At 31.0% G+C, this 26070-nt stretch overlaps 7 protein-coding genes across 17 annotated transcripts; 4 read left to right on the top strand and 3 right to left on the bottom strand.

Moving 5' to 3' along the window:
• The first annotated feature begins 201 nt into the window (after positions 1–201).
• On the top strand, positions 202–6093 carry LOC126918808 (protein dispatched). 2 transcript variants are annotated; one of them, XM_050727213.1, is made up of 11 exons: positions 202–688; positions 833–1009; positions 1089–1214; positions 1331–1951; positions 2033–2420; positions 2513–2714; positions 2808–3195; positions 3268–3846; positions 3997–4297; positions 4364–4664; positions 4742–6093. In XM_050727213.1, exons 2-11 carry the CDS (start codon positions 872–874, stop codon positions 4974–4976), a joined length of 3279 nt encoding a protein of 1092 aa, XP_050583170.1. In that variant the 5' UTR covers positions 202–688; positions 833–871; the 3' UTR covers positions 4977–6093. The 2 variants fall into 2 exon arrangements, with proteins under 2 accessions (XP_050583170.1, XP_050583171.1); XM_050727214.1 differs by lacking the exon at positions 202–688 and having other exon boundaries at positions 708–1009.
• LOC126918815 (uncharacterized) lies at positions 5831–12950 on the bottom strand. Of its 2 annotated transcripts, none has more exons than XM_050727230.1 (8): positions 12683–12950; positions 8755–9033; positions 8593–8683; positions 8378–8501; positions 8177–8305; positions 8028–8105; positions 7792–7950; positions 5831–7113 (listed from the first exon to the last, which is right to left on the bottom strand). In XM_050727230.1, exons 2-8 carry the CDS (start codon positions 8999–9001, stop codon positions 6811–6813), a joined length of 1131 nt encoding a protein of 376 aa, XP_050583187.1. In that variant the 5' UTR covers positions 9002–9033; positions 12683–12950; the 3' UTR covers positions 5831–6810. The 2 variants fall into 2 exon arrangements, with proteins under 2 accessions (XP_050583187.1, XP_050583186.1); XM_050727229.1 differs by having other exon boundaries at positions 8755–9250; positions 12683–12946.
• On the top strand, positions 9182–13214 carry LOC126918811 (Bardet-Biedl syndrome 1 protein homolog). The gene is made up of 8 exons (XM_050727220.1): positions 9182–9289; positions 9714–9898; positions 10037–10211; positions 10285–10494; positions 10572–10867; positions 10944–11193; positions 11284–11463; positions 11542–13214. Exons 2-8 carry the CDS (start codon positions 9885–9887, stop codon positions 12166–12168), a joined length of 1752 nt encoding a protein of 583 aa, XP_050583177.1. The 5' UTR covers positions 9182–9289; positions 9714–9884; the 3' UTR covers positions 12169–13214.
• LOC126918810 (transmembrane protein 8B-like) lies at positions 13009–19399 on the top strand. 4 transcript variants are annotated; one of them, XM_050727216.1, is made up of 13 exons: positions 13013–13569; positions 13802–13973; positions 14051–14264; positions 14337–14464; positions 14538–14821; positions 14909–15183; positions 15273–15401; positions 15473–15678; positions 15766–15923; positions 16007–16239; positions 16312–16506; positions 16568–16708; positions 16796–19399. In XM_050727216.1, exons 1-13 carry the CDS (start codon positions 13467–13469, stop codon positions 16994–16996), a joined length of 2439 nt encoding a protein of 812 aa, XP_050583173.1. In that variant the 5' UTR covers positions 13013–13466; the 3' UTR covers positions 16997–19399. The 4 variants fall into 4 exon arrangements, with proteins under 4 accessions (XP_050583174.1, XP_050583173.1, XP_050583172.1 ...); XM_050727215.1 differs by having other exon boundaries at positions 13017–13569; positions 15261–15401; XM_050727217.1 differs by lacking the exon at positions 16312–16506 and having other exon boundaries at positions 13009–13569; positions 15261–15401.
• On the bottom strand, positions 18988–22803 carry LOC126918827 (uncharacterized). Its single transcript, XM_050727246.1, has 10 exons — positions 22548–22803; positions 22236–22318; positions 21419–21758; positions 20910–21239; positions 20538–20820; positions 20302–20467; positions 20090–20232; positions 19676–20003; positions 19419–19591; positions 18988–19268 (listed from the first exon to the last, which is right to left on the bottom strand). The coding sequence occupies exons 1-10, from the start codon at positions 22660–22662 to the stop codon at positions 19172–19174; spliced, it is 2058 nt and encodes a 685-aa protein (XP_050583203.1). The 5' UTR covers positions 22663–22803; the 3' UTR covers positions 18988–19171.
• On the top strand, positions 21910–25147 carry LOC126918813 (guanine deaminase). Of its 6 annotated transcripts, XM_050727224.1 has the most exons (10): positions 22091–22188; positions 22268–22312; positions 22997–23138; positions 23266–23508; positions 23594–23812; positions 23899–24006; positions 24087–24194; positions 24266–24431; positions 24518–24664; positions 24739–25147. In XM_050727224.1, exons 3-10 carry the CDS (start codon positions 23007–23009, stop codon positions 24936–24938), a joined length of 1323 nt encoding a protein of 440 aa, XP_050583181.1. In that variant the 5' UTR covers positions 22091–22188; positions 22268–22312; positions 22997–23006; the 3' UTR covers positions 24939–25147. The 6 variants fall into 6 exon arrangements, with proteins under 6 accessions (XP_050583185.1, XP_050583184.1, XP_050583180.1 ...); XM_050727228.1 differs by lacking the exon at positions 22997–23138 and having other exon boundaries at positions 21910–22188; positions 23399–23508; XM_050727227.1 differs by lacking the exons at positions 22091–22188; positions 22268–22312 and adding an exon at positions 21911–22077 and having other exon boundaries at positions 23088–23138.
• On the bottom strand, positions 24955–26070 carry LOC126918825 (low molecular weight phosphotyrosine protein phosphatase-like). Its single transcript, XM_050727244.1, has 5 exons — positions 25804–26070; positions 25530–25720; positions 25307–25468; positions 25149–25227; positions 24955–25058 (listed from the first exon to the last, which is right to left on the bottom strand). Exons 1-5 carry the CDS (start codon positions 25838–25840, stop codon positions 25042–25044), a joined length of 486 nt encoding a protein of 161 aa, XP_050583201.1. The 5' UTR covers positions 25841–26070; the 3' UTR covers positions 24955–25041.

Raw genomic sequence — 26070 nt, 5'->3', positions numbered from 1 at the left:
AAGCTGACAGAAATAAGAAAATTTATTTATTGTCCCTGTAACTTTTTAGGATAAAATTAAATTTAAATTTTGAAAAAGCAAAGAATATTTTAATACTATATTAACAGAATAAAATGTTTTTATTTTATACTCTAGGGGATTATATACATATATGCGTATATATATATATATATATATATATATATATCAGTACACTAGTGTATATTGTATATGTACATATATACATATGTACATATACATGTGTATGTATATCTATCCACCATAGCCTACGGATCATGGTCGTTGTCTCTACGGATCATCCCATTTGTTACTGCAATGTGAACACGTGCCATCCCTTAAAGTGGGAAGTCCATGTTGCTTTTTAAATTGAACAACCATGCTTCAATGTTTTATATAAAATTACGTTTATATTTCAAAGTCCTTACATAAATAGTGGCTATAATTTCACTCTTGTGATATTTATATCTATTAGTTAGTTATAAGTCTTCAAAAAATAGACAAAATGATTATGCGAAAATATTACAAATTTAATAACGGTTACAATAAAAGAAAACATAAAAATGTATAAACATAAAAATGAAACTTCAAATTATTTATAGTACATGTTCTATTCAGTGGTTTGTTATTAAGCTATACGCGTCAAAAACTGATTTTCGCTAGTACTATACTACAAAATATAATTTTTAATGTGAGTTTTTCCAATTTGATAATTGTTAAAAAAAAAAAAAAAAAAAAAGAAAAAAAAAAAAAAAGAAAACTACAACATCGTATGATTTAGACAAAGATTATGATAATCCTGCCTTAGTAACTTATATATTACGATAATTTATAGGAAAATATGACTTAAGTTAAAAAAGATATAATTGTCAAAATGGAAATATGGTGGATTTCTCGAGTAATAGCTCATCATCCTTATACCATTCTAATGGCAATACTTATTTTTTCTTCAACATGTTTGATCGTTCCCTTAGCTATTAAAAAGTTTCCTGACTTCTCTGATCCTCAGTTAGTAAGTATATAAAATTAAGGTAGAAATATAATATATGTATAATGTTTTTATCAATTTATACCTTATTTGTGCCATTAAGGGTTTTGAGGCAAGAGGTACAATGTTAGCGCAAAGACTTATCGCTTGGCAAAACTTATTAGAATCAAATAAGCCAAACGGTCAATTGATTGATAATCCTTTGGAACATTATTATTATATGCAACAGGTATGTCTGTCAAGCTTTATATGTAATATATTGTTTTAACTGTGTATAAGTTGCTTAGGATATTGCATGTAAAATACAAGCCATTGGATTTACAAATTAACATTACAATATTTCAGAATTTAAACGTAAGGACAAAACCTAAAAATAAGAGAAAAGGAAAGAAAAAGTATCAAAAACAAGTAACTAATAAAGAAGAAAAAATAAATAAAGCTGAAATTAAAGATAAATGGGAAGAACTAATAGAGCTAAAAAATAAAAATGCGAGTCAAGACTATATTGAAAATGAGAAATTTTTTTGTAATTCACCAATACCTGGTTATGCACGCGTAGTTATTGGTAGAAAGTCTAAAGATTCAAACTTATGGTCAATGGAAGGTGTACTAGCACAATGCTATATTGATGCAGAACTTAGATCGAACCCACACTTTCCTTCTTTATGTCAAACACAAATTGGACATAATAATATAGGACAAAAGTGTTGCAGAAGTTGGTCACCAGCAAATTATGTTGCACTTTTGTCTAATCGAAGTTCTTGCCTGGGTGTAACAGAAAACGATCTTAGCCGTGTAGAAACTCTTTTGAAACAATGTGTTTATTATTATAAAAATGGTCATTTAACATCAAATTGTGAAGAAGACTTAAATTGTCAAAAACATGTCCCAAGTGAATGCTATGCGCACAACGCAGCCTATCACTTGTTGCATTACTTGTTAGATATTGATTTTATTTCAGATCATGTAAGAGAAAACTTTTATATCATAGAAATTATTACGAAGAATAGAACAATTGTCAATAAAATGTTTCATATTTTGTTATAGAGACAAGATCCTCAAAATAAACAAAACTCAACGTTGAAGTATGCAATGTTATTTTTACCGATTGCTACAAGCTCAGCAACTTTAGACTTTTATAAAGGACTTGGTGATAATGATCTATCCTATGGAAAATTTTGCGTGAAGGGCATGCAATTGGGTTTAAAAAGTACATTGTTCAACCAATTGTTAGTGTCAGATTCTATCTTACTGCTTGTTGGTTTCGCCTTTGTAACAGTTTGCATATGGGCATATACTGGTTCTTTTCTATTAACTGTCACAACCATTATTGCTGTAATTTTTAGTCTTGGCATTTCATATGCATTTTACACTTTAATTCTACATATCAAGTTTTTCCCATTTATGAATCTCTTGGCAATCGTCGTTGTTGTAGGTGAGAAACTAAAGAATATATGAAAATTAAATGTTAAATTTACGATTTTTAATGATAAAAGTTATTTAACGTGCAATTTTATCTTTTCAAAGGAATAGGAGCAGATGATGCATTTATATATTGTAAAATTTGGGAGAAAGGAAAGGAAAAAAAGATATCAAATAATGGATTGGTTAAACTGGTACAAGAAACAATGAAACATGCTGTTCCATCTATGTTTGTTACATCTCTAACTACTGCAGTAGCATTTTTTGCATCAGTTGTTAGTAACGTTACCGCTATAAATTGCTTTAGGTACATGAAATAATTGTTTAATATTAAAATATTAAGGGAAGATAATATAAAAATAATAAAGAAATATGAACTTTACTAATCCCATAAATGCAGTTTATTTTCAGGAATGACCGTTATTGCAAACTTCCTCTTAATGATTACTTGGCTGCCGGCATGTGTCGTTGTGTCGGAACGACTCAAACGAGGCGTTTTATCTCCTGCAAATTTTATAACGCGAAAAATTATTCGACCTTTACGATTGTTTGGAGATAAAGTGACGATAGGTTTTAATACTATCCTTACGAGGGTAGTTATAAATTTCCGATGGTGCTGGTTGTTAAGTTTAGGTATCATAGCAATAGCATGTTGCATCATTGTTTTTCAATACCCTGGCTTACAATTGCCGGATACTGCTGATTTCCAATTATTTGATAGTTCTCATCCATTTGAGAAATATGATTTAGTATATTCGCGAAAATTTTGGTTCGAGAAACATGGGATGGTATGTACAGAAAATTAAAAAGTTTCTTTTAATGTATCACTCACAAAAATTTTGAATAATCAATAATTGCAGATTGATAATGAAGATGTGTTACCATTAAGATTTGTATGGGGTATTAAACCAGTTGATAATGGCAATTATTTAGATCCTAGTTTAATTGGTACACCAGAATGGGATGAATCTTTTGATGTATCTCATCCAGAATCACAAGTATGGCTTGAAAAATTTTGTCGCGATCTACGAGCTCAACCTTTCTATCGTGATACATTAGGACCTTTATTACCAAACTGTTTTATCGAATCATTACATCATTGGATGCAAAGACGTTGTGAAGATCCCATTGATTCGCATATTAATTATACACCGTGTTGTAAAAAAAGTGAATTTCCATATAATGCTAGCACTTTGCAACGATGTGCGGTCGAAGCAAATGCAAAATTATATAGTACTCCGTCGTATTTGTGGGTTCGTAATGGTGTTTCTGCTGGTTTAAAATTTTTGAACGAACCAAATCTTAAACAATTACAAGTATCAAATGAAACAAATTCTATAATAATGCCAACGCCTAAAATTAAAGCTCTAGTCGTCGAGTATGACAGCATATATAATTATAGCCTTTCATTTTCAAATATGGATCAGTTTTTTCATCAGGTAAAATAAAATTATATTTCATAAGTATGTATGTGTGTGTGTGTGTGTGTATATATATATATATATATATATTTTAATATTTCATATTTTTGAAAGCAATCATAATGCTCAATTACTAATAAAAGATTAATAAAAATTATACTTTTACAGGTTGAAACATGGATGCAAAGTCAGTTAGAAAAAGCTCCGTTAGGAATGCGCGGTGGTTGGTTCGTTAGTAGATTAGAATTTTATGAATTACAGAGAACATTGTACGAAGGAACGCTTTGGGCAATAGGCGTTTCATTGGTTCTAGCTCTCATAGTGTTAGCTTTAGTAACATTTAATCCTCTTATCAGTTTATATGCAATTGTAACAATTGGAGCAGCAATTGTAGTAACAATCGCTGGTTTGATTCTTCTTGGTTGGAAATTAAATGTCCTAGAAAGTGTCGCAGTATCTACAGCAATAGGTATCTTTTAATAATAGGTAATTTTAATCTTCATAATATACAAAACTGAACATATATTATTTTTAGGTTTGACTGTAGATTTCAGTTTGCATTACGTAGTAAGTTACAGAGCATGTACTTCCAAAGAGAAAGAAGATAAAGTGAAAGCAGCTCTCGCACAGATGGCTGGTCCAACTTTAATGGCTTCTCTCACAAGCGGTGCGGCTGGTGCTCTTATGTTACCTTCATGTGTATTAGCATATATACAAATTGGAATTTTTTTGTTCCTTGTAATGAGCATAAGTTGGATATATGCTACATTTTTTTTGTGTTCGGTATTAGCAGTAATAGGTCCATCGTCTCAGTTTGCTCAGTTTCAATATCCCAGGTAAATAACGCGTAATTGTAATTTCGCAAGTATCAGTTTAAAATGTTTATATAATTTAACATTTCAAACTCATGCAGATTAAATCTATTATGGAAGTATCTTCGCAAGAACAAGTCTGGAGATGTGCCTGAATCAAGTACAGATAATAGTGGAGCTAGAAGAAAGATTAAGAGAAGGGGAATGTGGTCGGAATCTACTTTAAGTACATCTAGTACAGTATGTCAATTCCACTGTAATGAAATAGAAACTTTCACAAGACCACCGCCGTCACCATCGCTACCTCCATCACCATCATCCGCATTACTTCAGTAAGATGAAGATCAAGCGATAAGATGGACATATTTTAGACAAAAAGGGAAAAGATAATTACGATATGGTATATACACTTCCGGATTTTAAATCAATGAATTTACTTGTTCATGTATAACTTATGTCCTATATAATCTATGACAATGTGTGTGACTAATGTGTCATTGGCTGTGTTCAAAATAGTTTTAGGATAATTATTTGTATATTTGTCTATCATTAACATTCAGTGGGCTTCCTATTAGTTACGCAAGAATATGCATATTGTATACATTGTGATACGAGTCAGGCTTTACGTGCCAAATATATCGCAGACTGTTTTATATTTTACGATCTATTTTAGTTTCGGTTTCTAAACAATTTTGAAATTGCTCTATATTCATAGATGTAGCTTTAATGTAATTATTACGTCCGGTGACTCTTTGCGTACCGCCAATAGTCTTAGGGTTATTCTTTGCGGTCCGACTAATTCTATCGGCCGTCTCGATCGGGGGATAGATTCTGGGCTATGCAGAGTCACCGGGCGTAACAGTAACTGATGATACTGATAGATTATTATACCGTTAGACTTGCATTTACATATCTATGAATGCATTTTAACTTCAACTTTTTTATTGAAACTTTTATATTATGCATTTATATTTAATTTGACATAGATATAGATATCTTTTACATTTGAGTATTAATAGGTCTAGTTACCTTTTTTGATAACATTAGATTTATATATTATAAAATAATTTTTTAAAATAAATAGACTTTAATTCTACGGATAATTTAATATGTTAATTATTATACCAGTTTAAGGGAAAGAAATAAAAATATGTTATTTCCGATATAGGCTTGTGAAATTCATAACAAAGTTTACATACAGAGACTGTTTAGTTTTCGAATAAAATATTACAATAAATTTAATGGAATGAATGGATTTATTACATATTAAAAAATAACGAGGTATCAATTCAGCTGTTTTACTGAATAATGCTTTCAACCTCATAAAAAGATGCGCATGTCTGCAATTAAATTTAAGAAAAAGTAACGAAATGTGGTATGGATATCACGCATGATTTTGTTTCAAAATTATCTATATTTATAAACTGTATAAAGTATATACTGGGAAAAAGAAGAAGAAAAAAAAAAAAAAAAAAAAAAAAGACTGACGGGTTTTTACGATTTTCATCAGTAGATATTATTGAATAAATATATAAGACAACTTTTAAAACAACTTTTCTTTTCACAAGCATTTATCTAGAAATATCTTTCGAGCTATCATGTAGCACACTTAGTACTACATATAGCAGCGATATTTAATATTAAATGAACATTTATTATGTTTTTCGACAGTTTGATCAATTGTTTTTATTATGTTTGTAATATTGTAAATTATTGCACGTAACACAAAATGAAGTTCATCACCTTATACACATTTCGTTATTTAAAAAAGAAGCTACGAATTGACAGTTTATGTGGTACAACAGCATGCTTCCGAAAACATAAGAATTTATGCTCTTAAAAAAACATCCATTTTTGTAATTACCGCATATGTGTTTATCAATTATTGAAATATTTGTAACTATCGTACGTTAGAAATATATATCGATATTAATCTAGAATGCACACTGGCAATCTTTCATCATATATCTACGATATATGTATATACTATATGTATATCTATGTTACAATATATTAGAGTGAGCTTGTTATATATGTTAAATATTTCATGTTAATATTTACACAGCATAAGCTGTGGTAAATATAAATTATAAAAAGACTACATCCAAGTTTCACTATATCATATCTACATCTACAAAAACTTTTTACTAGTATTTTGATTAACAATTATTTAGCATTTACAAGTATAGTCCGAATAATTGTTATGTTTTATAAGAAATGTGTTCGACCGACGGGAGTCGTAAATTTCCGTTACGATTATACGATCGACGCCACGAAATGATCGATCGCCTATTTCGTTTAGGACGATAGAGGTGAATAGCGATGTTGACCGAGTTAAAAACGTAAAGCCAGTCAAGAAATGTTGACCGATCTGATGATGAGAAACCAGAGAAGTTCGGTGACGATGCTGTCGCAGAGGAAAACTCTTGTTGGGTGATGATCGCCTCGTCTTTGGTCGCTTGCGGGTGAAAATCTATTATGGGAAAACGTTTCCCCCTTTTTACCTGACGGGGCAATAACCATAAGGAGATGGTTTTATTACAGTTTCTTAGGATTATTACGATCAGACTAATTATTTGCATAGTTAATGGTTGATTATCGTATAGTTAATTATCGTATAACGGGACGTAACAAATGTTATTTTGAGAAATTAGAGACACGCATCCAAGGAAATTGCCTTTATTGACAAAATGTGTATGAATGTGCTACTATATTACTAAATGTAATATCAAGTATTATTAATTTACATCATTATATAAATATATTTATTTGGAAAGAAGGGAGTAAAAAGAAAATTATCTAATTCAAACGTAATTACTAATGTACTATTATGAATAAGGTACAGAATTTTTTACAATGTGCCATACTATTCCCGATATATATATATATATTTTAAATACTTATATGCGACGACGACGTTTCAATACTATCGGACTTACGGGATCGGTTAAAGGTCGTTTATTAATTTTCGGTAAACCAATTTTATATTTGTGAATTGGTTGAGCTTTATGAACCATTTGTTTTCTTAGTAATGCAATTTCTTCCTCCTCTTGTTTTTTCTTAGCAGCAATTGCCTATCATGTGTGTGTGTGTATATATATATATATCTCTTAGGATATATACCATAATATTGAAAACAGAATATTATTACCATTTGTATCATTTGTTCTTTTTGTTTGTTCTTCTTTCGTATATTTTCGTCAAAGCGTTTTCTTTCTTGCGCTCGAGACGCTGTACGTAAAGGTGGAGATTTCGGTGGTGGTAATTTCTGTTTTGACAAATATGGTACAAATGGTGGTTTCTTCCACAGCTGGTTTATTTTAAAAGCAGAAAAATATATTTATTATTTGTTAATGCGAAGTGCGATGTTGTTTATATTATACTTACGTCGGTACTCCTCGTAATTTTCTTATCGCGGTTATTAGATTTTTCTACCTTCGTCGCTTTGTTTTCGTCTTTCAATATCTAAGAACAATACAAAAGCATATATATTCTTTTAATAGCCTGTAAGATTAGAGGGTGTGATTTTACCATACCTTCTTAATATTTTCTTGTTTTCCTTCTTGCGTATTTTTTTTTTGTAAATCAAAAGTGAAGGGGTACACGATCCCGATTCTCTGCATCATTTTCGTTTTATTAGATGCTCTGGCGTTAGCTTTAGCCTCCTAAAATGTTAACCTCGATCTTTTACCGATCGGTCATAATAATGGCAATATCAGCTATGTAAATTGACATACCGGTTCGCTAGCATTATGAACCACGTATTCTTCTTTCTCTTGCCCCCGAGAATCATCGCTATTTACGTATGTTTTTTCATCATTATCGATCGTTATATCGGATAAATAGAAATTACTTAGAGATCTAAAAAAATATTAAGCGATATTTTTTATTATCAGACGAGAAGAAAATAACTTAAATGTGATTTAAAGAAATTCACAATTGTAACTCTTACGCAACCAACGTTTCATCGTCTACTACCGTGTTCGGATGTTTTGTGTTTGTATGATCCGGATTTGGCGTGCTTGTAGTTACAATTGCTTTGTCTGAAAGTAATAAAGAGGAATGAACACCAGGAGGATTCAAGAATTGTCCGATCTTTATAATTTTTATTTACTGAAAAACGAATCTCCTATATCCGGTGGATTAAAAAAATCCACAAACTGCGGAGACTCGATCTCATCCCAACTGTCATCTTTTTTCGAATTTCTATATTTTCTCCAACAATGGCCGGATCGATTGTTCAAATTGGTGTCTCCGCTTCTCGGTTTTACGTTCTCCTGCCAACATTTCCAGAATCGTACTTTTGAATCATTTTTCGTGGCTCCTACCGGTGTTGATGTTTGTTCCGAATTTGTGTCCATTATTATCGAGTATGGCCGTATTATCCTTAATTCTAAGAGAATCCGTTACAAAATGAACTTTGTCAATAAGGGTGCACAATTATCGGTTTCGAAAATTCGATGTAAAGTTTTCACTAGCCGGCGAAGAATTCATTGAAATGCTTCATCTCGAAATCCCCTTTATATACATACTATATAAAGGTCAAATTGGGTTTAATCTCCGAAGGAAAGGAAACACGCGACAATAACAATGATTTAAATAGAATCTACCTGAAAACATAGAATAGGAACGTTACCTGAAAACGTAAAGTAAGAAACTGAATTTTACGATCAATCACTGGTCAATTTGAAACAGAACCAGTATAGATTATAAGGAGTAGTTTGTGTTCGTAAAAAGTATTTTTAAAGATAATCCAGGTTTACTTATACCTTATATCGATCGATTAAAATTCTACGATATCTGTTATATAAATTACTTCTCATTCGTTACGATGTAATATCGTTTCCCTTAATATTAAACGAGAGGAGTTGCGCGCGATCATTGATATTCTGTGCACGTGAACATTTCTATGGATACAAATGTTCACAACAAAGCGCGATTCATTGGTATATCGTTTCATTGTTTAGCGAGTTTTCTAAACAGATTTTCCGATATGATCGATCTTTCTTCCATTCGAAAATTACAATTGGCACGGTGTTCGTTTAGATTAATTCGAAAAAAGAATTCTTTCAGCCCAAGAACGCTCATCAGCGTATTAATAACGATATGACGATCTATTACGCTGCGCTATACTACTACTGTACATAGAATGCGTATGGGAAACGTTTAGACAGACATACTAACGATGCATTTTGATCGAAGATAACCGTTTGTGGTAAACATTAAAAAAAAGGATTCTCCAACATGCACGGTTTACGGTAAGAAGAAATTATTCTCCCTTTTAATCCTTTGTATTCAACGTTAACTTAATCGCGATTAAACGCGATAAGATATAGCTACAATCTGTAAAACAATTAGGTAACATTCGTCTTTTTATTATTTTGTGCAATTTTTAGAGCCGGACATAACATCGGCGATCTTGGTACCGGTCGATGGTTGGAGGCGCTTTGGGAGCCAGCAACCCGATTATACACTTTACCAAATGCGCTTGATATGCTAGATGTAAGCGGCGACGGAGACGCTAGACTTGTCTGTGTCGATCTAGGGACGCTCGGTGTCAATTCGCCTAAAGTAACGAAATAGAATTTTCAAAGCTAAACAATTATTTATGTCGAAATTACATTTTATATTATTTTATTTTTAGATAAGAGTTTATAAAGGAGGTGACCAGATAACAGAACACAACATGATAGATCCACCGTGTGGAGTGGTTGGTTTTTACACAGAAAACGGAGAACCTCGGTCGTCCGTACTGGCAGTGGGCGTTGGTTCCAGCGTCTACATATTCAAAAACATGAGACCGTATTTTAAGTACTGTTTGCCACACATTGACGTACACCCGAAGGAACGGGAGGTACAGACGATTTTCTGATTTCTTAGTGGCCAGTACCTCTCTGATTTTCAAAGTTGAAACAATAAATTTATTCATAGATTTGGCATAAGGCTGGAATGGACGAGGAATTGAACGTGTTAACGTTAGCCGACGAACTGGATTTATTGTTAAAGGAACTCGGAGCGGGATTTATCTCACCGCGAACACTAAAATTCCTATCCATGGACCCGAATTTGAGGTCTAGCTTCGCCGAACAATACAGAAGAGTTCCATTGATTAAAAGTAATGCTTTGACCGCGATTTCTGTGATTCGAAGGGATTCGTGGAACGATCCAGCGAGTAGTTGTCTCGTGCTGGGCACGGAATTCGGAGAAGTACTTATTTTGGATCCTCGGTACCACTTCCCTTTAAAAACAATTCTTATACGAATAATGAAAATTTATAAAATTAAACCAATTCTTTCGTTGTAGAACATTTTCTGTTATGGATAAACATTTGTTGGAATGGCCGCCGGTTGCTTTCGCGTGTACAGGTTTATGGACCGGTGACGGGACTGTAGTAATCGTTGGAAGAGATGGTAAGATAGGCGCGATAAGAAGAGGAAGACCCGTGAAACTTTGGGAAAAATTACCATCGCCGGCTATAGCCATCTCAGCCCTTAATAACGGAAGCGTCGCGGTTACCATCATGGATAGCACTTTGATCGGCTTCTCTAGGAAGGTATGTAGAATATTTTTACTTCGGCCATGTATCTTCACTCGAATCGTTACAAATAATAATAAATTAATGATATAATTAATGATAATAAAGGGAATTAAAATTTGGCATGTTCGTGTTCCGGGTGCGATTTTGGACTCGGTAAGTTTACCAGTTCCGCAAATTGGCCTTTCGTTGCTCGCTGTGAGTACCGCTGGTTATGGAATCCGCGTGTACGACGGGAAACATCACGTGGACACGTTGAAAATCATGGAGCCAGTTTCTGCGATGAAGGTAATTTACGAATAATTATATTATTCCAAGTTGAATACTAATAAGATAGAAATATTGTGCATCGTCTTTTCGAAACAGTACGGTAAAATGGGTCAAGAAGAACGAACGATGGCGATGGTCACCGTGGGAGGTGGACTGTGTGTAAAAATTCTAAAACGGACTGCGGACTTCAATATTCACAACGCGATATCCGATTTACCGTCAACCGATAGCACCAAATTTTTAGTACCGAAGAAAACGCGATTGTTCGTTGAGCAAACGATACGAGAAAGATCAGAAGCGAAGAAGATTCATTCTACTTTTCAGCAAGGTCTTCTTCGACTGAGATTGATGGTAGCCAAAAAATTAGTCGAATCTTTGAACGATAGTCAAGTTGCGGGACCACATCTGCTTACCATGGAAGCTACCGTTTTGGGATTGGGACCCAATTATCAGATTCGTATTTTATTGACGAACATATCCGACGAATTGTCCGATACGGACCTGTACATCGTTTGCAGAAGCGAAAACACGGAAGTGAAACCACGAGTGATGGACGTACCTTTGTTACCGAACGCCATTTCGATTCCTATGATGATCAATGCGATTTTGAAGAGTAACATTTCCGGAAGGATAGAGATTTTGTTGTGTAAGAAATCGAAAACGAAACCAGTAACTGTGACCACGGTAGTTTTGCCTGCTGCCGAGGAAGATATCGAAGTTTAATATCCTCTGGAATGTAGAAGTCTATGAAAAGATAGTTTTTATGTGCTTTGTATAAAAATGTTCATATATTATTATATAGTATTATAATATATCGTCGTGTAAATATCGATTGGAAGATGTTGAAGAAAATTTTGTAACTGTATTATAAAAAGCCAAGAAAATGTTGCGCTAAGGATATTTGCTTCATTTTCTTTCTATCCTCTTCTTATCGTAATTATATTTTTCTCCATCTCATTTGTGTATTTTATATGTTGTTATTCCTCTCATTACATATTTCATTTGTGCTAAGATGAATACAATGTTTCTTCGAAACGTTTAAAATATGGTGTTGGTAAGTCACCGGTGACTCTTTGTGTAACCTGAAATCCATCCCTCGGTCGATGCGGCCATTACCTGTGCAAATATAATTAGCCGGACCGTAATGATCCTAAGGAACTGTCATAAACCTCAGCTTTTCTATTTTACGATTAAGGTCGTTAAATCGATCGTCTGTTTAACTTATATCTATACGTACCGTGCGTAATTATCTTGTTTACAAGTTGTTGGGACAAAGTGCACTGTAATCTTTTATTCTCAGTGTTATAATCGATTCAACCACCTCTATTATCCTAACCGAAATAAGGGAATCGATCATTTCCTAACGTCGATTCTATTAATCGTAACGGGAATTTACGACTCTCTTTGGCGCGCTTCCTCGCGATCGCGTCTCTTCGCGAACGATCGAACACATGGTATTTTCATTAGACCGCCATAAAGGTCACTATCGCCCTGTTGCGCCAGCGCAGCTCCGCGTTCGTCGTCTCCATCGCTTTCCAAGCAACACCGCCCGCGCAAGCAGCTTCTGCTGTCAAACGAGGACAAGGAGTAAACGTTATCTCCGGGCGACTGCGCTGGGCAGTTACTATGGCGCTCATCTCGAGTACGGTTGTCTCACGTGCGCACTTTATAGAAGTTTTTAACACCGACGAAACTGAAGTATTCATGCGCTCCTAAGCATTGTAGCAGTATCGCGAATTGTTGTGAATAAACGTTTTCGACAAAACCAAGTTAGCATTCGTTTATGAGTTTACAGCTTGTATTCATTCCACCCTTTGCTGTTTGTATGGCGTCCACTACGGCTGATCGAAGGAAACCCATATAGACTAAACACGCAAACATAGCGGGCTAGCTATTTGTCGTCTGACAAAGTGATTTATCGTCTGTGCAAGATATACAGTCAACACAGGAATGGGAAAATGATCGATAATTAATAAGAAGTGGATGGAAACATCCGATCGAAAAAAAATTTTCATCTTTCTATGATGTCAAAAAATATTATCATGCCTCCGATATGTTATTTTTCAAGGCGATATCTTATGATTCTTCAATTTCACGTCTTTTTAATCTTATTACTTTTCCCAGGTAAATTTGAAAACAGATCTTTTCGTTTACAAAATTGATAATTTTGTTCCTATCTTTTATTCTTTAACAACTTATATCTTTTAACGGTTTATATTCTAAGATGATACTACACTTTTTTTCTTAAATAACATTTACTTAAGCATGGAAAATGTTATAATTTTAATGTTATAATTTATAAAAAGAAAATAAATTTATATATAACATAGAACGTGCAAATAATTTATATTGATAGCTAAAGAATGTATTATGCCGCAATCAAGTCAGGAAGGATCACTACATTCGTTCAAAAGTTATTCAGATGTAACCATGTTTCATTATACGCTTCCAAAAGAGGTGCTTAGAGTTACTTGGCAGTTTGCAGCATTTATGGATAGGCAAGATTGCCCAGAGAGAAAAGTACATATGTAAATATTTATTTTTGCTATCATGAACGTATAGGGATTCGTAATATGATATTTACTTTTACTATTATGATTTTCAGATACCTGCAATGGGGCAGTTACCCTGTGATATCTATAAATAACGATACATTTCCTAATGATATGTATCATAAGCGTAATCATGCCTTTAGGGTTTCTGGATTTACAACATTTGAGCTAAAAACCGTTGCGACTATACCAGTTTATGGACCAGAAGCTGGAGATTGGTTTGTTGGAGCATATTTGTCTCACTGGGATGAAAAGGTTCAACAGCAGGTATATCTTGATTTTATCTATCTTCCAATGTTGTATTATTTTATATTAATTCTAAAGTTTTATATACTTTAGGGACTTGGCCACAAATGCCACTACAGTATAGGTTCTGCAGCTATATGGACACAAACCAATGGTATTGAAAATATTCCTATTGGTTACCAGCAAACATTAAGAACAAAAAAATCTACTTCTTATTACAAGTAAAGGGTATAATTATCATATCCAAACGATTATAGAGATTGAGAATTACTAATATATTGCATTCTTATTTAGGATATATGTCCCGTCAGGAACATGGAATCTTCGTGTACATATTTGGGGTTGCAATTTTATGGTGCTTAAATCTCGTAATGTACATGAACTTTGTATTAAAAATATGGCACTAAAAGGGCGTTCTTTGCCCGTTTTCAATCACTCTCAATCGTTTGAAACTGGAAATTTAACTATGCTGGATTCATATACCTTTACAGAATCTTCCCCTTATGAAGATAGTTATTATTATTTAATGATTATTTCGGATAGTATTATTGAAGTAAATGTGAAGGTAGTCACTTCAGGTAAATTTACATTACTTTTGACTTTGTTTAGTTAACAATTGTTAATGTTAAACTTATAAATTATTTCTGCTCTATCTTATTTTTCAGAATGCCCAATTAGAGTAACAGAAGAAACTTTTACAAAACAATATGCAGATACACCTATCCTTTCTAAAACATTAGCTCAATTGCGCATGAAATATTTAGCAAAACTTCATTCACATCATAGTGAAGATGGATATAATGAATCATTTTATAATGGAGATGTTATGAAAAATCAATTTCGTATATCAGATGAACATTTTGATGATCAATGTTTCCCAAGATATCAGTTTACTAGAATTAAGTACTCACAAATATCTTCAGGGTTCTATTTGCTACAGGTATCGAGCATTTTATGAATATAAATATAACAAATAAATATGAAGTATATTAATTATTAAATGTGTTTGTGTAAAAGGTTGATATTCAGAATAAAGAATGGTTAACTTCTTGGCTAATGTTAACTGATGTGTATCCAGTAATAACGCAGTTTGATATTTTGCCATTAATTGATATTGGTGGTACACTTGTTATAAATGCTCATTTGAAAACGGATAAAGTAAGCAATAATTACTAAAACTCTTGTATATAATTTCATAAACTATTCAACCTGTTACATATATCTTTCAGATGGCAACAGGGCAATTAAATAAAGTTGTACTTTGCGTTCAGCGTGGGCGAATTTCAAATAGGACTAAAGATAATGTTATATGTGAAAATTCCGAAATGTCAATGATCTTGTCTTCATTTGATAGACACGATGGAACATTATTGATACCATATCCACAAGCAGATACTTGGTTTGTTAGTTTAGCGGCAACGTGCTATTTTAATGGGTAAGATCATATTTTCGGAAATATAAATAGAAAATATTAAAATTAAAATCAAACTACAATTACAAAATGATATTATCCATTAAATAGAAAGCCTGTTGATTGTGATATGAAAGGAATTTTCGTATCATTGGATATACGAACTAGGGAATGTGTATTTGATGGAAATCATCCATGTGGTCATCATGGAATTTGTCAAGAAGTTCATCGTGATATTCTTTATTATACAACATGCACATGTTTTGAAGGTTTGATTACTAGTCGGAATAGCTACTATTTATAATTTATGCATATAATTCTTTCTATTATACCGATATGTTTTATTACACAGGATACAAAGGATGGGGCTGCACCGATGCTACTAGCGCCAATCCAGAATCTTCTCTTCTTATAACAACATTGATACTAACTTTAAGTAATGGTTTCTTCATACCTGCTATATATTTAGCTGTTAAACGCGGATTATATACCGAGGGATTAGTCTATTTGGCAACTATGCTTTTTTCATCTCTGTACCATGTTTGTGATCAACATGTTATAACTTATTGCGTTGCTAAATATGAAGTACGTAAATTGTTTCATAACAATTGTATCATATCTTTTCTTTTATAAATAGTTTTATTAAATTTATTTCAGGTTTTGCAATACAGTGACTTTTTTTCAAGTATATTAGCATTTTGGGTAACACTTGTTGCAATGGCTGAAATACCGATTCGTTTTGTATCATTATGTCATATGTTTGGAGTTCTTATTATAGCTTTTGGCGTTGAATCCAATAAAACAAGTTTAACTAGTATATTAGTACCACTAGGAATGGGCATTATGATCCCAGTAAGTAATTTAGAAGAAGCATTTATAATAGCATTATTTTTTTTTTTCCATATATTTCCAGATGGGGACATATGCTTATCGTTGTTTTCACTTGAGAAGGTTGAAAAAGCCTGATAGGATCCCAAAGTTATTAGCAGGATTAACACTAGCTGTTGTAGGTTTATTGCTCTTTTCATTAGTTGAGACAGAGGCCAATTATCAGGTACGTACATTATAAATTACTATATATTAACAAAGGTGGAAAATTGTGTCTATTATTATTTAAAAAGTATTTGTATTTTCTTTATAGTATGTTCATAGTGCATGGCATATGATAATAGCGATCTCATTGATATTTCTTTTACCACCATCGCGGTTAGAGCAAATTGGCTGTTCGGGTACCAGCTCGTTTAGCGATGACAGTGAATTACTTGATTATAAGGACATACCAGGTAGTCCAATTTTTACGGTAACGAGTGGTCAGGAAAATCTGGTAATTGCATCAAATTGAAACTGCAGCAAAAATAGGTAGGGTAAAAACAAACCAAATACGTACTATTATTTAAGTTATTTGTGCCAAAAGAGCGTTCTAATTCTCTAAGCAAAAAGTAGATTACAGCATTATGATAATCAAAATTTAAAAAATGAATGCACATGTACAAGTATCATGTATATGTACATAAAATATTTATGTATAAATTTTATAATAGTTCCTAAGTAAAGATGCATAATTGATTATAGGGTAATCTATGCCAAAGTTTTCAATTTAACACAGCTCAATTTAATATACAACTAGTTTCAAGCGTAAAAGCTGAATGAACTTATAAATGGTGCTATTCTATTATTACACTATGTTATTTTTAGAATATAACCAATAACACTAATATTTAACGAAATATTTTTTATATTTTTATTGCTGGAAATATCGTATCGTGTCGTGTTAAAGAAGTCACGAAGAAAAGTTAACATCTATTTTTTCTAGGAAGTTACGTAAATCAAATAATATGTACCATCAAGATATTGATGACGATTTATCGAGTTTATTACATCAGTAATAATTATATTTCATGATCTTCTTTATAGCCTATAGGTATAATTTTTCGAGGAAACTTGTTATAAAATTTATTATATATATATATATATAAATACAAATACACGATTATACATGTATTCTTATGTTTGTTGATAGTACTTAATATGCTATTTTGTTCCATTTACTAAAATAATTTGAAGCAATCTTATATGTACATAATTTATGTATTTTATGTGAGTAATAGTACAGAAAAATATTAATTGCATAGATTACCCTATACATATTGCTACTGGCAAATTACATCCAAAAATGCTCATTATATTTTATTTCTTATCTTTTAAATATGTTTTGTTATGTATAAAGAAATATAATATATATCACGTGTATATTCTGTGTAACTACTATAACTTTGGGAAACATGAAAATGTAATGCAGTATATATGTATCTTAAGAACGTAGAAGAACATGTTATGTGTCTAATATTGTTACATCTATTTTTCACATTTGGTGTTTACACTTGCGTAAGGGACCACAGAATATGATAAAAGGTACTAATAGCATATTAGGAAATGAAAGTATGAATGTTGTGCCTAAATACGGGTAAATTATTCGGGAATTTCGGTATTCAAATTTCAGAAATTAAATAATTGAGTGTTTACAAGAGTTTTATCGCTTTATGCGTAAAAATTGTAACAGTATTCAATTTATGATTATGTTCTAAATAAACATTCCTTAGAAATTTTCAAATGGAAAGGTATAATATAATATAGTAAGTAAGAAATTGGGAATTGTTTTAGACATTACACGAACGTCATATAATATTAAAAATTCCCAAAGTTAATTAGTTTTAATACAGAAGATACACTCATGCTCTCTATAAGTAAATTAAAGGTTTATGTATATATAAATATTTCAATATTGTAATCTCATTCTTTTCTTGTGATATTCATTCATTTTATGTGATATTAATTGCAATATGTTATCGAAAAGATTTTTATAATAATGATTTAATAGAATATAATTTACTATCATTTTCAATTATGGCTACAACCTGTATGAATTCATTTCGATATGGTAAATTACTAAAGCATAATATTTACTTTAGTTTACTGTTCAAATACCTCACAATGTGTAAAGTGCCATCTGAGATTTCTCTTTCATCCTATGCCAATTATATTACAAATCTTATTTTTACACTATTACAAAAAGGCAGGGTGATTGATAAGAAGGAATTCATATAATACAAATCTTTGAAAGATCTATGTATGCTATATTACTTAAGATTTTAAACAAGTAAAACACGTAGAATGAACTTTTATCCTGAAAAGTATCAACAATGTGAATTGTATTATAAGTATTCAGAGTGAACATAAATAATATAATATTTCGTATCAAATAAAATATGAGAAGGTATATATTCCGTATTATGTCAGATAGATACTTCATTTTTTAAATTTGATTTCCTATCGTTTCTTTTAAGTCGAAAATAAAACGACGTATATTTAGAAAAATTACGAGTACAGTACCCCGTCCAAAATTGTAGCAATATCAATATAATTGATAATGAAGTGACAGAGGTGGTTCTCGTTATGCAAAACTTTTTAAATCACTCTTTTATTATTTTTTCTCTTCAAATGAAATTATTTCCACCTTTTATATATATTGCGTTCCATTTCGACTGTAAATGTTAAACATCTTTCTTCTCTTGTCAATTACATCTACTACATGTTCATATCGTTGCAAAACACAGCTGAAATCATGCGTAATACGTCCTATATACGAATGTAGAGAAATCATAATATTATAAAAAAGATGTTTAGCAGAAAGGAATAAGATATTTAAAGAAGGAAATCTATCATTTCAATAAATCTGTTCAAATAATTTAGGTTGTTTTACTCACTTTCCAAAACCGCAATCCCCTATCCAATCTAATGCATTTGTGATTATAGAATGCTGATTTCTTAAGTATTGTAAAATGCATAACAAAGTTACACCAATATCAGTCTCTTCTCTGGATCGATTAATCGCATTGATGTAACAGTATTCGATTTCACTACTAAATATTTTCCACACCTAAAAATTTGTTTGTTATTAGTAATAACTATTATAAATAACTTTTACTAGCGATCAATTAATACACACAGCATCGATATATACCTGTATCCATTTTTTTTGCAATAATTCTCGTAAATTCTCTCTTTTTCTAAATTTTTGTAAAACGTAAATTGCCTCGATACCTTCTTCTATATTCTTTACATTTTTAAATATATCGTTAATTAAATTTACTACCATGTTTTCCAATTGCAAATCCATATACCTAAATCGTTCAATCTTTATAAACCAAATGGATCTTGTAACATCGAACACGATGTCACGTGCCATTATAATTTCATTTAAATTTTCGTAAAATAAAGATTCAATTTCCCGTAAATATGCTTCATACTCGGTTCCGTTTGGGCCTCCGATTAATCCAATTTTAACGTCTCTGTTAAATCACATAAAAATGATTATTAATTTCTATCTTATTTTTCTTCTTCTTCTTCTTCTTCTTCTTCTTCTTCTTTCAAATACCTTCCAAATACTATTAAAGCTTTACAAATTTCAATGACATCGTAGCATCTTTGTTTAAAAATATTAATTTTGCTAAAAACTTCTTGCTCATTTATGTCCCATTCTCTGTTAAGATTGATACAACATGTAACATTTATCATGACCTGAAATAAGTGTTAATAATCTACCGATCAACTGTTAATACAAGAAGGTATATTTTATAGAAAGCATACGTTATCGTATATTGTTTTATAAACATTACAACAAAATATACATTTCTCTAACATCTGTATTCCCATTTCAGGATTACTCCCAAGAGCAACGTCCAGTTTGATATATCTTTTACATTGTTCCATTATTTGCGAGCTTAATGCTTGACATAATATTTTTATATTACGCCTAGAAATATTACTATATAGAAATATTAGATAGGGAAATATTATTTTCGAACATAAGTCATTGTTCTTACTTCGTAGAATAAAATGACGATTCCGTCCAAATGAATAATATAAGAAGTAATGCTTCTGTCACAGAATTTTCGACATCTTCCGGAATGTTGAAATTTTTACAAAAACGAAGTAGAATATTTAAGTACATTAAATTTGACGACGCTTCCTCTAATCTTGCAACAATGTGGATAGTTAATTTCTCTAATTCACTTGCGCTTGGAGAATGCAAATTTTTCAAAATATCGATGATTAATCGAACTTCCGTATTAAGAAGTTGAGTACACAAATGATTCAAATTTGAATCTATAAGGAATTAAAAACAGATACATTTTATCAAGGAAAGATATAGTAGCCGTAAATAGAAAAATTAATTTAACTAATGAGAAACTGACGCTTTGCATTCCAATAGTCGACTTCATCTTGTATATTATTAATTTGTCTTCTCATCGACGTCATCGTTGCTCTACGTATCTGTCTGATCCAAAAGCAAACTACTTTCTCTAGCCTGCCGACTAACTTTCGTTTTCTTTCATCTTCTTCGGAAATGGTCGTTGTTTTATTTGTACCCAACAAAAAATAATTGTCTGTATCCGATTTTAAAAATGTCTGGAGAAGACGTTCCTTTGGAACGTATAAAATAGTTCTACCCATTGGTTTATAAACTTCCTCCATTAGATGTACGATAAACTCGTGTAAATTTAAAAATACGTCGTTTCTTAAAACTGTTCGTTATGGGAAATTGTAGTTCTAATATGGATTATTTTTGTTCGAGATAATGAGGTAATCAGGTAACGATAACAAATAGAAATCAAATTTTGAAACTTTGTAATTATTATACCACATATACTATTCTACACGAGCAAAATTAAAATAATAAAATTATAATATTTTATTTGGATACATGAAGCGTAATCTTCGCTGTGCAGCACAATCGGTGCATATATATTTTCCATAAATTTTAGGATATTACTCTTAATATTATTGTTAATACTGCCAAATGAAACGGTCTTTAAAAAATTTTCTGGGGTATAAATTTGCCATGATGATCTTAAGAAATATGTAAATCCGTTAGATGCATGTATCGGGATATCCAACATGGCATTTAATTCATCTTTATCGTAAAATGTAGTTAGCACTGTATATGACGGATTTTTAAAATATTCTTGAATTGTTTCATCGGAATGCTCGTTCCAACTTACGCCATTGCAAGCATATATCGTTAAATCTTTCACATATTTCACCTAAAAGCATATTCAAACGAAAACATTTAATCGTTTCAATGAAACCTACAAAAGTATTTCTACTTCTGCAACAGGATCTTAAAAGTCGCGCCGTAGATGGCATTACAGTAAATTCCTATCATTAGACTGATAGGAATTTTTTATAATACTAAAGTGTGACTTCTAGTCTAATTCTTTTTCATTCAAACTATAAATCAGTTCTGCAGTAATGTTTCATTAGACTGATTTATTACAATTTTGTAATACTATATAAAATTTGATGCATAATTAATTTAGTATTACTTCTTAGACAGAACGAATCAAACGATAATAAGTAATCGTAAGTCTACAATGTTTTTATCTGTACATATGTATTAAGCGGATATTAAAAAAATATATTTTGCAATAAATTATCTTGTTATGGACTCTGCTGACCCGATTTGGGCAACAAGTAAGTTTTAAAATTTCATATTGCGGGGTTTACGTTGGTGTTCTTACTAAAGCAATTAAATCTTTCTCGGAGAAAATAGGCTTTTCCGGTTCTGAAGGAACGACAAATTCTTCGCCTGCATCAGGTGATTCTACAATACAATTAAATATCTTAAATTATTTTCTCAATTACAGAGAACAGAGATTTATATATCGTAACAGAAATTAGAATTATCATGCATATATTTAAAATTGTTTCACACATTTCCTCAAAATATATTCAAATTTAGTAGTTTAATTTAATATAAATAAATCTTAACTTATCGTTGATCTTTTATCGTTTAGTCGAAATTTTAAGACGTATGTGTTTAATTATCGTACCTTGGTGACCAAAGTCTTCTTCATCGGTATCCATATCCAAAAATTCTCGATGAGTATCCATCATCTTATCCGATTTTTTTAAGATTTCAGATTTTTGTTCTTTCTTTACGATCATTTTTTTTTTTTGTTCTGTATAGTATACGAAGATAAATATATAAAAACAAATACAAATACTTGTATAGCTTCGGCACGATATTAGTTTTATCTTCTTATTGTTTGTTACATCGATATGTTTTCCGTTACTATACTAGAAGAGAATATTATACTATAAGACGATACAAGACGTGCCATTCAAAGAATATAAATGAATTATTTCTAAGAAAAGACAAGGATATTAATAAATAGGTGAAAAGTAAAAAAATATACAATATTTATTAATGATAAATATTAAGAAAGATAAAAAATTGTTAAATTAAATTGTTCTTAAACATTTATGGCACGCGTTGCAGTAAATTTGCAATGTCAGGAAAAATTAACACAATGTCTAAATCTGCCAGAGAAAAGATATTTGTTGGTCCATTTATTCATTCTAACGAACAGGGAGAACTGATTATCGTCGACCGTGGTATGATACACGTTAAAAACGGCAAAGTATGTATCGGTCTATTTTTATTTATTTTTAATTTGCAATGTCATTATTTATCGTAATAAATTAAATATTACGCCTAATGTAAACCTTATATTTGTTAAATTATATAATATATTTTTTTATGTTTAGATCTCTAATATAGTGATAAATCCGAACTTAGATGATGTAAAAAATGAAAATGTTAGTGTTCTCAGCGATAGTCAATTTTTAGTACCAGGATTTATTGATTGTCACGTTCATGCTGTTCAATTTCCTAATTTAGGAATTGGATATGATAAACAACTTTTAGAATGGTTGGAGACTTATACTTTTCCTTTAGAAAAGAGATATACGGATGAAAAATTTGCTGAACAAGTATTTAATACAGTCTTGGTGAGTTCAATGTAACGTAATATCAAAATATCTTTTTGGATTATATTTTATATAAATGATGATCATATTATTTCTGAAATTATAGCAACAGACTATAAAGAGTGGTACAACAACAGCATGTTATTTTGCATCTCTCTATCAAAAAGCATCTGTAATCCTTGGACAAATAGCAGCTAATAAGGGTCAACGAGCATTCATTGGGAAAATAAGTATGAATGTAAAACGTAGTGATAATTATTATGAAACTACTGAACAATCCATAGAAAATGTAAACAAATTTATAGAAGATTTGGCTAAATTAAATGTAAGGTTGTGAATATCATTTAAATTCATATTTTACTTCTTCTTTATAAAGATCAATTTATTTTATTTATATGATAATTATTATAGAGTCCTCTAATAAAGCCAATTATAACACCAAGATTTGCCTTAAGCTGTGATATGACACTAATGAAAAAATTAGGAAAACTAGCAAAAGAAAAAAATCTTCATATACAGGTACTATATATGAGATATTTTTTATGTACAAAATATTCTATGTGTACGAATTGTTTTAACATACGCGTAAAATATTTCAGACTCATGTATCGGAAAATCAAGATGAAGTAGAAGCTGTGAAGAATAACTTTCCTGAATATCCTTCTTATGCGGCTGTATATGATGCAGCTGGACTTCTTACAAATAAGGTATACAAAATAATTAATTACATATATACATATATACAAAATATAAGAAACTATAAACTGCTTATTTTCAGACAGTGTTAGCTCATGGGATATATCTTTCAGATAATGAACTTGTATTATTAAATGAGCGTGATACGGCAATTATACACTGTCCTTCATCAAATACATGTTTGAAAAGTGGTATTTGCGATATTCAAAGACTGAAAAGCAAACGGATTAAGATTGGACTTGGCACTGGTATAAATTTATTATTTTTATTTAATAACTTTATAGTTATATGATAATTATGCAGTTTATTTCAATAAATCAATTTTTATTTTTAGATGTATCAGGTGGACAAAATTGTAGTATTTTAGATGCAATGAGATCAGCTTTACAAGTATCGATCCATTTGTCCTTAATGAAGGATAATTATAAAGCGCTTAATTATAAAGATGTATTTCATATGGCTACTTTAGGAGGTGCAGCGGGTACTGTTCTTAGAATTAAATTAAGATTATTTACTGCATCAAGTTACCGAATCTCTAATACAATATTTCTTTAGCCCTTGCAATGGACAATCAAGTAGGGAATTTCGAAGTCGGTAAAGAATTCGATGCTCTTATTGTGGATACAGATGTAAGCGATGGACTTTTGAATAATTTGCAAAGCAGTACCTTGGAAGAACAATTTCAAAAATTCATTTATTCCGGAGATGATCGTAATATTATTGAAGTGTATATAAGTGGCTGTAAAGTTAAATAAGAATAATTCATATTCATAATATTTACATATTTCATGTTTATTTCAATGTACAATAGTTTATATATAAGGTGTATATATAACAGTGCAATTGTAATCAGCGTAATTATGTGTTTACAATATCTGTAAAGGAAATTATCTCTTGATAAGATAATATAATAATAAATTATTTGAATGACTTAATAAATGAAATATCATGGTATATAAAGCTACCTTTATGTTGTTCCAGAAATACTTTTATGCTTCTTGCAGCTTGCTCAAATGCCTTTTCAAATCCAGCGCTGTCACTGTCCTATTATTTTAGTTGAAAAATATTTAAATATTTAATAATAACAAAAATAATTTAACAATAATACGTTAACAATTCTTACAAATAACGGGTCTCTTATATTTAATTCTCCATTCGGATCATATTTTCCAAGAAGTTCAATTTTTGCTTGACTATCTTCTGGTTGCATTTGACAGAGATCAAATACTATTCCGCTATCCATTCCAAATATCCAATCAAATTTATAGAAATCTTCCTTTGTTATCTGAAAACAGAAGGACACGTTGTATCTTACATTTTATAATAAAACAATTCGTTATATATACCTGTCTCGCTATGTGAGTGTAATGTGTAATGCCTCTTTTTTTGAGCGTGGACATAGTTCTAGGCTCTGGACTGTTACCTACGTGATACTGTAAAAGTGCAACGCTATTTACTTCCCAAACGTCAGAAAGATTTAACTTTTTTATTTCATCGTAAAATACTGCCTCTGCTATTGGAGAACGACAGCTGTTTCCTAAGAATTTTTAATATTGATATAACGAAAGATGATATGCTTACAATATTACTCTGCACAGGCAATTAACATTCTTAATGTACCTAAACACACCATTAACACTTTCTTTTTTGGTGACATGTTGCTCTTTACTAATTTTAAATTAATTTTACAATATTTTAATTTTACTATTTTACAATAGTGTCCTTAAGGTTATAAACTTGGTAAGGTTATAAACTTGGTATAAGGTAAGAAACTTGTATGATGTAAGAAGCTTGTAAAACGAGGTAAATACATATATATGTTTTTATCTTAAATAACTGTTGCTTGTACAAGTAAATATGTAGTTACACGAGTATTAAGTTAATAGA

This window comes from Bombus affinis, chromosome 7 (assembly GCF_024516045.1).
Source record: "Bombus affinis isolate iyBomAffi1 chromosome 7, iyBomAffi1.2, whole genome shotgun sequence".
NCBI classification, from domain to species: domain Eukaryota; kingdom Metazoa; phylum Arthropoda; class Insecta; order Hymenoptera; family Apidae; genus Bombus; species Bombus affinis.
This window is presented reverse-complemented; position numbering and strand designations above follow the sequence as displayed.